Below are 13566 nucleotides of genomic sequence, written 5' to 3'. Positions count from 1 at the left end.
AGGCTGAGGTCTAGGGGTAGTGGGGGGGGCTCGCAGACATAGATGGGCTCAAGTGGAAGCCAAGCAGCCCTCCCGAACCTGGGCTTCTGGACGGAGCAGCCGGTGGTGCGTTTCAAAAAGCAGAAAAGTTGGATTTTGAACTTTTCAGCAGCGCATCTGCACCCGCTGCTTTTATGACCGACCTGCCGTTTCCCCCCCCCTCCCGGTCCTTTCCCCCGTCCAAGCGGACGCTCCAGGCTCTTTGGGGGGGACGGGCAGGCGGGGGGGGAAGGAAGCGTGCCGAGGCGCCGCTCACCTGCGATCGGCGAGTGCGCTGGACTCGGCTGCGTGTCCGGCGGAGGGTTCAGATCATTCCGGGCCAGAGCGGCTTGGCGGGCGGGGCCGTTGGGCAGGCGGCGTGGTGCAGCGGGGGAGTCAGGGCAGCTCTGCCATGGAGCAGCTGGGGTGGGTGGGTGGGGGGAGGAGGAGGAGGAGGAGGCGGAGAGGAGCGAGCGAACGAAAGACAGAGCTTCCGGTGGCTACCGCTGCTGAATATTGCAATGAGCCGCCGTCTCCCTATGACCGCTGGCGAGGGGATTTCATCAGAGCACGCAATCGGGGCTCCCCCTCGTGGGTGCGTGTGTGTGTCAGACCCACGGGAATGGCTGGTAGGGAAGCGGCATTCCGGCATTCCCCCCCCTTCCTGTGTGTCGAGCCCACGGGGCTTGACACACAGAGAAACGCAAATGCCGGACTGCCGCCACCTTTACTAGCCATTCCTGCGGGTCTGACACATACACACACACACACACACACACACACACACGCACACACGCACGAAGGGGAGAAACAACGCTGGACTGCCGCCACCTCTGCCAGCCCTGCAAGCCTCTGCCGCCCCGGCGTTGGTGGTCGAGCTCTTCGGAGCCGGCAGAGAATCTCCCGTAGGAGGAGGTCGCGGCTTTCTCTCTTGCTTCGGACTGCAAGGATTTAAACTCCAGGAACAAATCCCGATGGAAGTTTTTTTTTAAAAAAATACTCCTCCGGGTCGGACAGGGGACCCAGGCTGAGGTCTAGGGGTAGTGGGGGGGGGGGCTCGCAGACATAGATGGGCTCAAGTGGAAGCCAAGCAGCCCTCCCGAACCTGGGCTTCTGGACGGAGCAGCCGGTGGTGCGTTTCAAAAAGCAGAAAAGTTGGATTTTGAACTTTTCAGCAGCGCATCTGCACCCGCTGCTTTTATGACCGACCTGCCGTTTCCCCCCCCTCCCGGTCCTTTCCCCCGTCCAAGCGGACGCTCCAGGCTCTTTGGGGGGGACGGGCAGGCGGGGGGGGAAGGAAGCGTGCCGAGGCGCCGCTCACCTGCGATCGGCGAGTGCGCTGGACTCGGCTGCGTGTCCGGCGGAGGGTTCAGATCATTCCGGGCCAGAGCGGCTTGGCGGGCGGGGCCGTTGGGCAGGCGGCGTGGTGCAGCGGGGGAGTCAGGGCAGCTCTGCCATGGAGCAGCTGGGGTGGGTGGGTGGGGGGAGGAGGAGGAGGAGGAGGCGGAGAGGAGCGAGCGAACGAAAGACAGAGCTTCCGGTGGCTACCGCTGCTGAATATTGCAATGAGCCGCCGTCTCCCTATGACCGCTGGCGAGGGGATTTCATCAGAGCACGCAATCGGGGCTCCCCCTCGTGGGTGCGTGTGTGTGTCAGACCCACGGGAATGGCTGGTAGGGAAGCGGCATTCCGGCATTCCCCCCCCTTCCTGTGTGTCGAGCCCACGGGGCTTGACACACAGAGAAACGCAAATGCCGGACTGCCGCCACCTTTACTAGCCATTCCTGCGGGTCTGACACATACACACACACACACACACACACACACACACGCACGCACGCACGAAGGGGAGAAACAACGCTGGACTGCCGCCACCTCTGCCAGCCCTGCAAGCCTCTGCCGCCCCGGCGTTGGTGGTCGAGCTCTTCGGAGCCGGCAGAGAATCTCCCGTAGGAGGAGGTCGCGGCTTTCTCTCTTGCTTCGGACTGCAAGGATTTAAACTCCAGGAACAAATCCCGATGGAAGTTTTTTTTTAAAAAAATACTCCTCCGGGTCGGACAGGGGACCCAGGCTGAGGTCTAGGGGTAGTGGGGGGGGGGGCTCGCAGACATAGATGGGCTCAAGTGGAAGCCAAGCAGCCCTCCCGAACCTGGGCTTCTGGACGGAGCAGCCGGTGGTGCGTTTCAAAAAGCAGAAAAGTTGGATTTTGAACTTTTCAGCAGCGCATCTGCACCCGCTGCTTTTATGACCGACCTGCCGTTTCCCCCCCCTCCCGGTCCTTTCCCCCGTCCAAGCGGACGCTCCAGGCTCTTTGGGGGGGACGGGCAGGCGGGGGGGGAAGGAAGCGTGCCGAGGCGCCGCTCACCTGCGATCGGCGAGTGCGCTGGACTCGGCTGCGTGTCCGGCGGAGGGTTCAGATCATTCCGGGCCAGAGCGGCTTGGCGGGCGGGGCCGTTGGGCAGGCGGCGTGGTGCAGCGGGGGAGTCAGGGCAGCTCTGCCATGGAGCAGCTGGGGTGGGTGGGTGGGGGGAGGAGGAGGAGGAGGAGGCGGAGAGGAGCGAGCGAACGAAAGACAGAGCTTCCGGTGGCTACCGCTGCTGAATATTGCAATGAGCCGCCGTCTCCCTATGACCGCTGGCGAGGGGATTTCATCAGAGCACGCAATCGGGGCTCCCCCTCGTGGGTGCGTGTGTGTGTCAGACCCACGGGAATGGCTGGTAGGGAAGCGGCATTCCGGCATTCCCCCCCCTTCCTGTGTGTCGAGCCCACGGGGCTTGACACACAGAGAAACGCAAATGCCGGACTGCCGCCACCTTTACTAGCCATTCCTGCGGGTCTGACACACACACACACACACACACACACACACACACACACACGCACGAAGGGGAGAAACAACGCTGGACTGCCGCCACCTCTGCCAGCCCTGCAAGCCTCTGCCGCCCCGGCGTTGGTGGTCGAGCTCTTCGGAGCCGGCAGAGAATCTCCCGCAGGAGGAGGTCGCGGCTTTCTCTCTTGCTTCGGACTGCAAGGATTTAAACTCCAGGAACAAATCCCGATGGAAGTTTTTTTTTAAAAAATATACTCCTCCGGGTCGGACAGGGGACCCAGGCTGAGGTCTAGGGGTAGTGGGGGGGGGGCTCGCAGACATAGATGGGCTCAAGTGGAAGCCAAGCAGCCCTCCCGAACCTGGGCTTCTGGACGGAGCAGCCGGTGGTGCGTTTCAAAAAGCAGAAAAGTTGGATTTTGAACTTTTCAGCAGCGCATCTGCACCCGCTGCTTTTATGACCGACCTGCCGTTTCCCCCCCCTCCCGGTCCTTTCCCCCGTCCAAGCGGACGCTCCAGGCTCTTTGGGGGGGACGGGCAGGCGGGGGGGGAAGGAAGCGTGCCGAGGCGCCGCTCACCTGCGATCGGCGAGTGCGCTGGACTCGGCTGCGTGTCGAGTATAGATCGGAAAGAAGGCAACAGACCTGCAGAATCGCGGCGGCGCCCCCGGAGAAGCCTACCCCGAGGCTGCGGCCGATTTTTCCTTCTCCAGGCATTTTTCCTTCTCCAGGAAGTCCACCAGTCATCAAAGGGCCAAGTTTGAAAACCCCTGCGTCTACGCGGTATCTAAGAGCCGCCACCACCACCACCCACTAACCTCTCCACGGTGCCCCACCCCTTGGCTCTTCTCATTGCTGGAGCTCCTTCTCAGCGAAGGGGCAGGAAGGTCTGTTGCCTTCTTTCCGATCTATCCCCGGGGTCAAGTCACCGGGCCGTAAGGTAGACCGGAGGTGTGTGTGTGTGGGGGGGTGGTCTTGCTGCTGCTGCTGCATCTGGGCAGGACCGAGGGGCGGGGAGCCCCGATTGCGTGCTCTGATGAAATCCCCTCGCCGGCGGTCATAGGGAGACGGCGGCTCATTGCAATATTCAGCAGCGGTAGCCACCGGAAGCTCTGTCTTTCGTTCGCTCGCTCCTCTCCGCCTCCTCCTCCTCCTCCTCCTCCTCCCCCCACCCACCCACCCCAGCTGCTCCATGGCAGAGCTGCCCTGACTCCCCCGCTGCACCACGCCGCCTGCCCAACGGCCCCGCCCGCCAAGCCGCTCTGGCCCGGAATGATCTGAACCCTCCGCCGGACACGCAGCCGAGTCCAGCGCACTCGCCGATCGCAGGTGAGCGGCGCCTTGGCACGCTTCCTTCCCCCCCGCCTGCCCGTCCCCCCCAAAGAGCCTGGAGCGTCCGCTTGGACGGGGGAAAGGACCGGGAGGGGGGGGAAACGGCAGGTCGGTCATAAAAGCAGCGGGTGCAGATGCGCTGCTGAAAAGTTCAAAATCCAACTTTTCTGCTTTTTGAAACGCACCACCGGCTGCTCCGTCCAGAAGCCCAGGTTCGGGAGGGCTGCTTGGCTTCCACTTGAGCCCATCTATGTCTGCGAGCCCCCCCCACTACCCCTAGACCTCAGCCTGGGTCCCCTGTCCGACCCAGAGGAGTATTTTTTTTAAAAAAAAACTTCCATCGGGATTTGTTCCTGGAGTTTAAATCCTTGCAGTCCGAAGCAAGAGAGAAAGCCGCGACCTCCTCCTGCGGGAGATTCTCTGCCGGCTCCGAAGAGCTCGACCACCAACGCCGGGGCGGCAGAGGCTTGCAGGGCTGGCAGAGGTGGCGGCAGTCCAGCGTTGTTTCTCCCCTTCGTGCGTGCGTGTGTGTGTGTGTGTGTGTGTGTGTGTGTCAGACCCGCAGGAATGGCTAGTAAAGGTGGCGGCAGTCCGGCATTTGCGTTTCTCTGTATGTCAAGCCCCGTGGGCTCGACACACAGGAAGGGGGGGAATGCCGGAATGCCGCTTCCCTACCAGCCATTCCCGTGGGTCTGACACACACACGCACCCACGAGGGGGAGAAACAACGCTGGACTGCCGCCAGCTCTGCAAGGCTCTGCCGCTCCCTTCTCTCAGCAGCCTGTTCCGAACGAAGGGACAGTTCTTTTTTTTTGTTGACTTGAGTATAAGCCGAAGTGGAGTTTTTCAGCCCAAAAAGTGGGCTGAAAAATTCGGCTTATACTCAAGTATATACGGTATATGCTTTCATTATTTGACAATAAAAAAATTCAAATTTTTCTCAAATATTATCACCCAGAATAATTTTTTTTAGCACAAAAAATCCTGGAAAGTTTCACAGTATTCATATCATGCTGTAAACCTATTGTGAATGTTGAAGTCCCTATCCAATTATTTTGTTAGCAAATAAAAAAAGCAGTAACATACTTTTATCTGAAACATTACATTTTAAAAAGTAGCAACTTAATTTTCATGTTTTATCAGTTCACTTCTACTAAAAGGAAACAAAATAAAAAGGAATGACTGAGTAAGATGTTGTCAACAAGGCATGGAAGAAAGCCTTAAGATGATGAGTCAGCAAGCTCTTTGCAGACTATCTTCATGTGTTCTAACTGCAAAAGATCTCACTTTGCACCATAGAACAGGCCATTCTCACTTTAAAAATAATTTAAGTCAGCAATTCTTTGGATCTGTCTCTAGCACTAACTGAAACACAAGAGTCCCCCTTGCAAAGCAAAGAACAAAAATAAATGCACTCTATTACTGTTATTCCCCTGTAAATGGGACCTGTGAGGACATTACTAAAGCCCAAAAGTTACAGCAAAGAGCTTAAGGGACTGCACTTAGAATTCTCAAGGATCTGAAATGAAGAGCTTCTGCCCATTATGGGTACCAAGGGATCAGAGTTTAAAGAACACATACAGAGGACAACATTGACCAGATGTTTACTTACATGTCTAAATGAGCTGTGAGGTGCTGCTGTTGCTCCTGTATCTTCCAAGTAGTCATCCCAACTGAACTCTGCTTCTTCCACAACAGATCCTGCATCTACAATAATCCAGAAGCAATGGGCAAATCTTAAATGGAAATATGTAATTGGTACGGTATTATCAATTTCTTCACTGTAGGTGTTTTCCCACTGCTTTGAAGACAAAGGAAATATTCTACTGAAATTGTGTATATTAAAATGTCATATAACTACCAAATGATATAGGTAATATGCACTACTGTCAATTAAACTATGTCACTTGTCTGTCAGATATCAAAAGGCAAACAATATGAATTACTAAAGCCCCTATGCTGATATAGTGGCCTAACTCCTAAGCCGTAATGAAGACATTTTTTTTTAAAAAAAAGATAGAATGTACCTTATTCCAAGGGTAATGAGGATGGAAATTATATGAAAAATGTTTTCCATTTTAAATTGATTGGAAAAGAGTAATAGATTTATGAAGTAGGCACTAAGCAATTTGCAGATATAAAAGGACAGCTGCTTTTAATTTCAAAAAGTACTTTTATGGATAAATTCTTGGGCAGTTTTATTCAAAAAGAAAAACCACAGGCGCAAAAACTGTATGACCACTAGAATGAAGCAAAAGGTCCATAAAAATCTCACATCTTGCTCTTCTCCTACCATCTAGTAATGGTACATGTTTGTACCTGATCAAAGTCTGATTTAAGTTCTCAATAATTGCTGGAAGAAATTCATTCAATTAATATGTATAGTGTGTTTTCACAAATGCTTAATAAGTTACGACCATTTGTTCAAGCAACTGTTTGAAGTTATGGTGTTGTGATTCAGTTTGAAGTTATGATGGTGCTGAATGAATGGTACTTACACCCAGTGGTGGGATTCAAATATGTGAACAACCGGTTCTCTATGTGGATGCCGCTTCCGGAAGTCCATTCTGGGCCTGGGCCACAAAAAATTAGCTACCAGTTCTACTGAACTGGTGCGAACCGACTGAATCCCATCACTGCTTACACCAGCTCCCTTAAGTTACAGCAGTTCGTAGCACCCAAATGGTCACATAACCAAAATAAGGATGGTTGGCAGTTCATCTGTATTTATAACAGCAGCATCAAGAATATGGTGAAAATTAAGGTGTGAGTGATGGAGCACAGAGGAGCAAAAGCCTTGAAGTGCAGAGGGCCAAAAGGGCAAAGAAGGAGGAGTTGAAAGGGAGGACCAAACCCAGGCTGGGAGGGGCCAAGCCACAGGAGTGGGTCCCTGGCTGATGGACTTCAGTTAATGAAAGCAAAAGAACTGCTGGGATTGCCAATGTTAAGCAACATGGTCACGTGATCACATCACACTGCTTTAGCAATGGAAATTCCAATCTTAACTGCTGTAGAAACTTAAGGACTATCTGTATAGGGAAATACATAACGTATCATTACTGAGTATGAGGAACCTGTGGCCTTCCAGATACTGATGAGCTATAATTCCCATTAGTTGTCACTAGTCACGTTACCCGAAGGCTACTAGAGCTGGCATTCAGCAAAATCTAGACAGATTAATAGGTTTACCTACCGATAGAAAAATCTAAAGTTATAACCACCTGTCAATATTTGGAAGGCACAGTGAAATAATTTGCTTAAACATTGTTCCACCCCCATATGCTTATTTAGTCAAAAAGGTATTACAGCAAAATCTGGTAAAGTTTAAGTAAATTAGGCTTTGGACATTGACACAAAAAGGAGTATAAAGACAAGATGTAGAAAAAAATGTTCAGGTCTGATTATTGGTTCTTTTTTCAAAAGAATAAGAGTGTGGTAAGTTTTTATTAAAAATCTGATCTTTTATTCAGACCTAAAGTATTTTTTTAGCTTAAATATTGTAAGGCAGGCTTTAAAATGTAAGCGTTCAAAGACAGAAGAATCTGATATAGGAATACAGAATTCTCCAGGAAATAGTACAGGGCTAGATGCTGGCAATATTCAAAAGCAAAATGTGAGATATTTATTTCAAAGCATTTCTGTATTCTTGCAACCTACAATGTAATCATGTACACAAGATACACTGGAGGATTTAACAAAGGAGCAGGACAAGGTACGCCATAATCTTCAAAAATGTTGGAGCTGAGGACTGCCAGCAGTTAATCTGCTAACAAAGATACAACAGCTGAAACAGATGGGACTCATGGGAGGCAGAAGGAGGAGCTTACTTATGTCATAGCCTATATTCTTTTAAACTAATAATAGCATATTATTACAACCTACCTCTGGTACAAAGATGTTCTGACCTATTATCTTCAGAGATGGGAAAAATATATTTCATTTGTTCATGAATATAATACATGCTATGCAAAGCAAAGCAAAAGATACAACATAAATATATTCCAGAAACATATAGACCTCACTATACTCTCCAAAGACTACATTTTGTGCATTCTGGACGAAAGTCCAAACTATGACTAGCAACAATGGACAGGACACACCTGACTGTTCCTCTACGCACTGTTAATATACTGGTTCAAGGCAGCTGCATTTCCCTTGCATGCTCATTCTTTCTTATCATCCTCTGATAGAAAAAACATGACTAGGTAGTTTCTTAGGGTGCAAATGGAATATAGCCTACGCTAGGTTGTGATTTAGGACTTAGACCAAGATGGGAGACATATAAGTTCAAGTCCATCTTAAGCCATGAAGACATATCAAGTAACTTTGGGCCTTACTGGGTCCTCACAAGGATAAAATAGAATATTACAGTTCTGTACTACAGGGGTTCAATAGCTGTTCTGCGCTAGAGGACAGCAAAAAAGAATTTTCTTCCATCTAGAGGTTGTCCAGATTTTTCTGCCAATATTTGCCAACCCAAATGAACTATATATGAAGTCTTGAAGAAAAAATAGGATATAAAACAGTTGGTTTAGGTAAGGGCTAAGGTCCTACATTGGTTCAGAGTAACTCTGTATCTTGAATTCTTTTCTATCCTTTTCTGATTTTATCTCTTATCTTGGATTTCAATTAGGTTCTCCTATAAGGTAAAGGTAAAGGTTCCCCCGCACATGCGTGCAAGTCGTTTCCAACTCTAGGGGCCGGTTCTCATCTCCGTTTCAAAGCCGAAGAGCCAGTGTTTGTCCAAGGACATCTCCGTGGTCATGTGGCCGGCATGACTAGATGCCAAAGGCGCACAGAACGCTGTTACCTTCCCACCGTAGTGGTCCCTATTTTTCTACTTGCATTTTTCGCGTGCTTTCAAACTGCTAGGTTGGCAGAAGCTGGGACGAGTAACAGGCGCTCACTCTGCTACGCGGCACTCGGGATTCGACCCGCCAAACTGCCGACCTTCTGATCGACAAGCTCAGCGTCCTAACCCACTGAGCCACCGCATCCCTTTAGGTTCTCCTATATTAATATATTAATGTAAGCAATTTTTGCCAGCATTCCGATTTCCCCTAAAGATGTTCAGTTCCCAATATTCCTGAATAGTTCTTCAAGCAGTACAGCTGAGGAGGTTGACAAGCAAGGTGAATCAACCCATGATGCTCCTGAGTCTTTTCTGCCCCTCAAATTAGGAAAATCTCAGTGGAGCTTATTGTTTAATTATTTTGTTTAAGGGATACAAAAATATGAGTGGGCACATGCCTGCTCCTGCTTGAATGCCCACCACTACTTCCTGATCCCTTAATCTTAATAGTAGATCTCTGAAGCTTTCTTTTGAATGTGAGTCTACAATTCCATCTGTCATGTTTCCTCAATAGTTCCTTTGGTTGCTAGGCAAAAATATTTCTATTCTCAATGGGACAGGAATGCTTGAGGATATAGTATTGTGCAGCTTTTCCTTTCTTCTTTTAATGTGCTGAGCTCATGAAATAATTTATAAATATAGTATAAGGGAATTCAAAGCCGTCCTTGTAGGAATGGGAAATACTACTAATGGGTTCTTGGCTGTTATGTTATATTGAACCTGATGGAGACCCCTGTGATGTCATCTTGTGTCTTGTGAATATAGTGACAAAAATGTGCTAGGGTTTATAACTCTAATTTCCCTAGATCCATTCAAGATTATTAGGCATGTGACTGTCACTAGAACAATTTCCACTGCAGTTTTTCCAATGCCTTTGCAGACATTACAGGCATTTCTGAGTCATTTTTATTTTTTCTATTTTTTCCCTTTCCAGGATCAGTATATACTGCATATAATGACCATTCTGATAGCAACCTAACTCTAATTATAAAACAACATAAGCATGACTGCAGGACTGCTCTGTTAGTATATAACCAGAACTTTTGTACTGTTCCATAACTGCAACTTTACATTTAATGTTGCTGCTGAATTGCTGACAGAATGACCATTATATTCAAAGTAAACTGAATTTGGAAAGGGAACATATTCTCTCTCTCTCTCTTTCTCTCTCTCTCTCTCTCTCTGTGTGTGTGTGTGTATGTGTATAAACAGATAAGAAAACCAGTGTTAGATTTATAATTCAAAACCATGTCTTAGTAAGAAATTAAACTTCATATTAGCATTGATGCTTCAACAATAAATACCTGAATTAACTAATGTTTCAAAACAGAAGAATGTAGCATTATATCTCAATGCATTCCATTTCACAGAAAGTGAGATAGGGAGGGTAATCAAAATCCAAGATTAATTTAAGTTGCCAGTATTTTAGTCCTTAATGTGTGAAAGATTACATCCAAGATCTCAAATTATTGTGACATTGTTCATTTTTATCAATACTGTATATTTATTTCTTAAAGGAAAATATCATACATACTCAAAATGGGAACTCAAAGTGAAAAAAAAATTCAAAATGTCAAGGTACCAAAAATGAAATCATAATATTAATTCCAAATGTTTTTAAATAGGTTATAGTTTAAATAGTTTATAGTTTTTAAATTCTCAAATCTGATAAATTACAAACTATAAATATAATATGGTATAACATACCATATGTGGCATTTAATTAAGCATTGAGAAGTTCTGTATTAAAAAATAACTTCTGTAAAGAAGAATCCTAAATTCGATTTTTATGTAGTCCAGACTTGTATAAAGAAATTGTAGCAATGAATTATTCTGGGATCAAGTGATTCTAAATACGCTGAGTTGGCATAATTCCATCTCCAGAACTATAATACCTGTCTCATGCTGCTGTTCTCCATTCATTTCCACAGCAATCTGGTAATACTTTGGGAACAGGAAGTAGAAAAACTCAACCCAGTCACTGTCTCGATCTCATCAGCATCCCAGTATCTGCTTCTTCAAGCTTTGCGTTGAAACAAAAACTGTGAAGAAAATTTAGAGGCACATTTTTATCCTTAACTCTAGAGCAGACATGTCAAATACAAGGCCCGGGGGCCGGATCCAGCCCGCGAAGTGGTTTCATGTGGACCGCGAAGCCATCCTGGAAACAGTGAGGGAACGGCCCCCACTGCCTTGGCCCTGGCCCAGGGACCCTCCCTCTGCCAGAGACCCTCAGATCTGTGCCACTCCTGCCCAGGACCCCATAGGCACCCTTGATGCGAACGATGTAGAGCTGGCCACGCCCACCCAGTAGGCCATACGCACTCTAGCAACGTCCACCCAGTAGGCCACACCCACCCTGGCCATACCCACCCAGCCCCCTGAGGGCAACTGCAATGCTGATGCGGCCCTCAATGAAATTGAGTTTGACACCCCTGCTCTAGAGCTACGTTCTTCTTTCTTTCATTTTTGTATAATTAGAACAAGCTAAGTCAGCACTTCTACTTGATTCTACCACAAAATCTGCTTTTTTCTAACACAGAGGTGATTTTGTTACAGAAATCTACAATGCTACAGACTATTATAAACAGGAGAGTAAAACAATACAGGTTCACTTTCATGCAACTTCTTAAGTCCATCAGAAATAAAGAGTCCCTAATTTTTTGTACCTCAACTAATTCCAAATAAGTAACATAAAAAGATATTCTTTATATGAGAAACTTCTGTCACAGTTTAAATATCTGCAAAGTTTGCAAACAATTATAAATATTAAACTTGTTACACCATCAAGTAGGAATGCTCTATTAGCAATAGATAAACTGGCTGAGTAACTAGAAATAGATTGCACTATTCAATAAATACATCTTTTGATTGAATCTTTAGATGTTAAAGGGCATAACATTCTCATTAAAGAGCCACATACAATGGTGGGCACAATAGTGATATATGCTTGTTAACTAGGTCTGCTGTATATTGTATGAAACATCCATTGTTTTGACCTCAGAACCCAAAAGACTGCCAGAAAGGTTACATCAGCAACTGTTATTGTGATAGTTGGAAAAATGCTCTAGGAATCACATTATGTAATACTAGAAACATACTATTCCTTAAAAACAAGGCAATTATATTGATGATAAGGGGAAAAATACAAAATCACATTAGGACAATATACATATTATAATTTATATACTAATTACACTTATTCTGTCAAATGAAAAGTAGCAATTACTAGCAATAGTAGTATAATACACATATTAATAACAAAATTTTGGATTATCTACCTTTCTTAGTATGCCACAGTATACTGTCAGATAATAAGTTTACTTTACCTTTGGAAAAAATAGCTGAATAATTTAATTCTTGTGAAATCTCATCTTCTGAATTACCTTTTGGTTCTGCAAGATCTTTTAATACACCACATTAACTAAATTCACCTTGTAAACCAGGTAAAACTTTCAACATCTCCCAATACATTTCATGGCCTAAGTTATTAGTAATTTTCTGTACAAAGATGGGAGAAATTTTGGCCCTCTAGAAGTCCTAATATTACCTTCCATCAAGGGCAATAGTTAGGCATCATGAACATTAGTCCAACAATTTCTAGATTGCCATGTTTCGTGCAAATATTTTAAAGCCCTAAATTATTTGCAGCCAGAACCTTAGAGGCTACTTCCACAGGAAACTAAAGGTTGTCATGCTTTGTCATAGCAGAAAAAAATGATGAATGACTGGAGGGACAAGGCTTTTCTACCTACGCTTGAATTCCTATCAGAGGAAAACCAATTAATCCATCCCATTCCTTCTCTTTACAAAAAAAAGTATTTTAAAAGCCTTTTTTGTTTTTATTTTGATACTATAGTATTGCTACTCTTGGATTTTCCTTGCTGCTACATGTGTTCTTTTACCCTGTTAATTTGGCTTTATATTCATATACTACTCGGTGCAGAACAGAAATATGATATGAATATTTTCACACAAGTGGGTGCCTCTTTTAAGTCAATGGGTACATCTTGGAAGCTGTGCTCCAAAACAGAGCAGGAACCAATGAAAGAAAGGTTTTCAAGTCCTGCAAGATTTAATTTTTTTGACAAAATGTCCCCCTTAAATTGTTCCCCCCCAAGCCCCCCCTCCAGGCTCTATACATTTCTGGATCCAGAAGGGATCTAATAGATATTACATATCCTCAGGCCTCATCTATTTCAGACTTTCAGCAGAGAGCTTAAATTCATGTTAGAATTTAACATTACCTTACCTAAAGGCTAAGGTAATGCCAAATAGAACTTTGTCTAACAGAGGAATATCAGCAAGCCAATACATTAAGGCAAAATGTAGCATCATCAAAGCAGCCTGGTTTATCTGCAATGAGCATATATGGGAAAAGCTTCAAGTACTGTCCACCCCACATTTATTCAGCAAAGGAATAGGTGTAGTGAACACACAGATAAAGTAATGTTGATTCAAATCCAGCTGTGTGTTCATCCAGGCTCCTCAAACCCCAGCATTCAATAGTTACATTTAAAAAAATGGTTGAAGCTTAT

At 46.3% G+C, this 13566-nt stretch overlaps 1 protein-coding gene across 2 annotated transcripts in view; it reads right to left on the bottom strand.

Moving 5' to 3' along the window:
- Positions 1–13566, bottom strand: part of SFMBT1 (Scm like with four mbt domains 1) — a 117700-nt gene that overhangs the window by 48119 nt on the left and 56015 nt on the right. For both annotated transcript variants that reach the window (XM_083355705.1, XM_083355704.1), the window contains exons 2-3: positions 10924–11070; positions 5789–5883 (exon numbers count right to left, since the gene is read on the bottom strand). In XM_083355705.1, the coding sequence (XP_083211831.1) occupies positions 5789–5883; positions 10924–10951 (123 nt within the window). In that variant the 5' untranslated portion in view covers positions 10952–11070. The remainder of the gene's footprint in view (positions 1–5788; positions 5884–10923; positions 11071–13566) is intronic.

Source organism: Vipera ursinii (genome assembly GCF_947247035.1).
Source record: "Vipera ursinii genome assembly, chromosome: 2".
Taxonomy (NCBI): domain Eukaryota; kingdom Metazoa; phylum Chordata; class Lepidosauria; order Squamata; family Viperidae; genus Vipera; species Vipera ursinii.
Note: the sequence above shows the minus strand (reverse complement) of the source record. Positions and strands in the feature narration are given on the sequence as shown.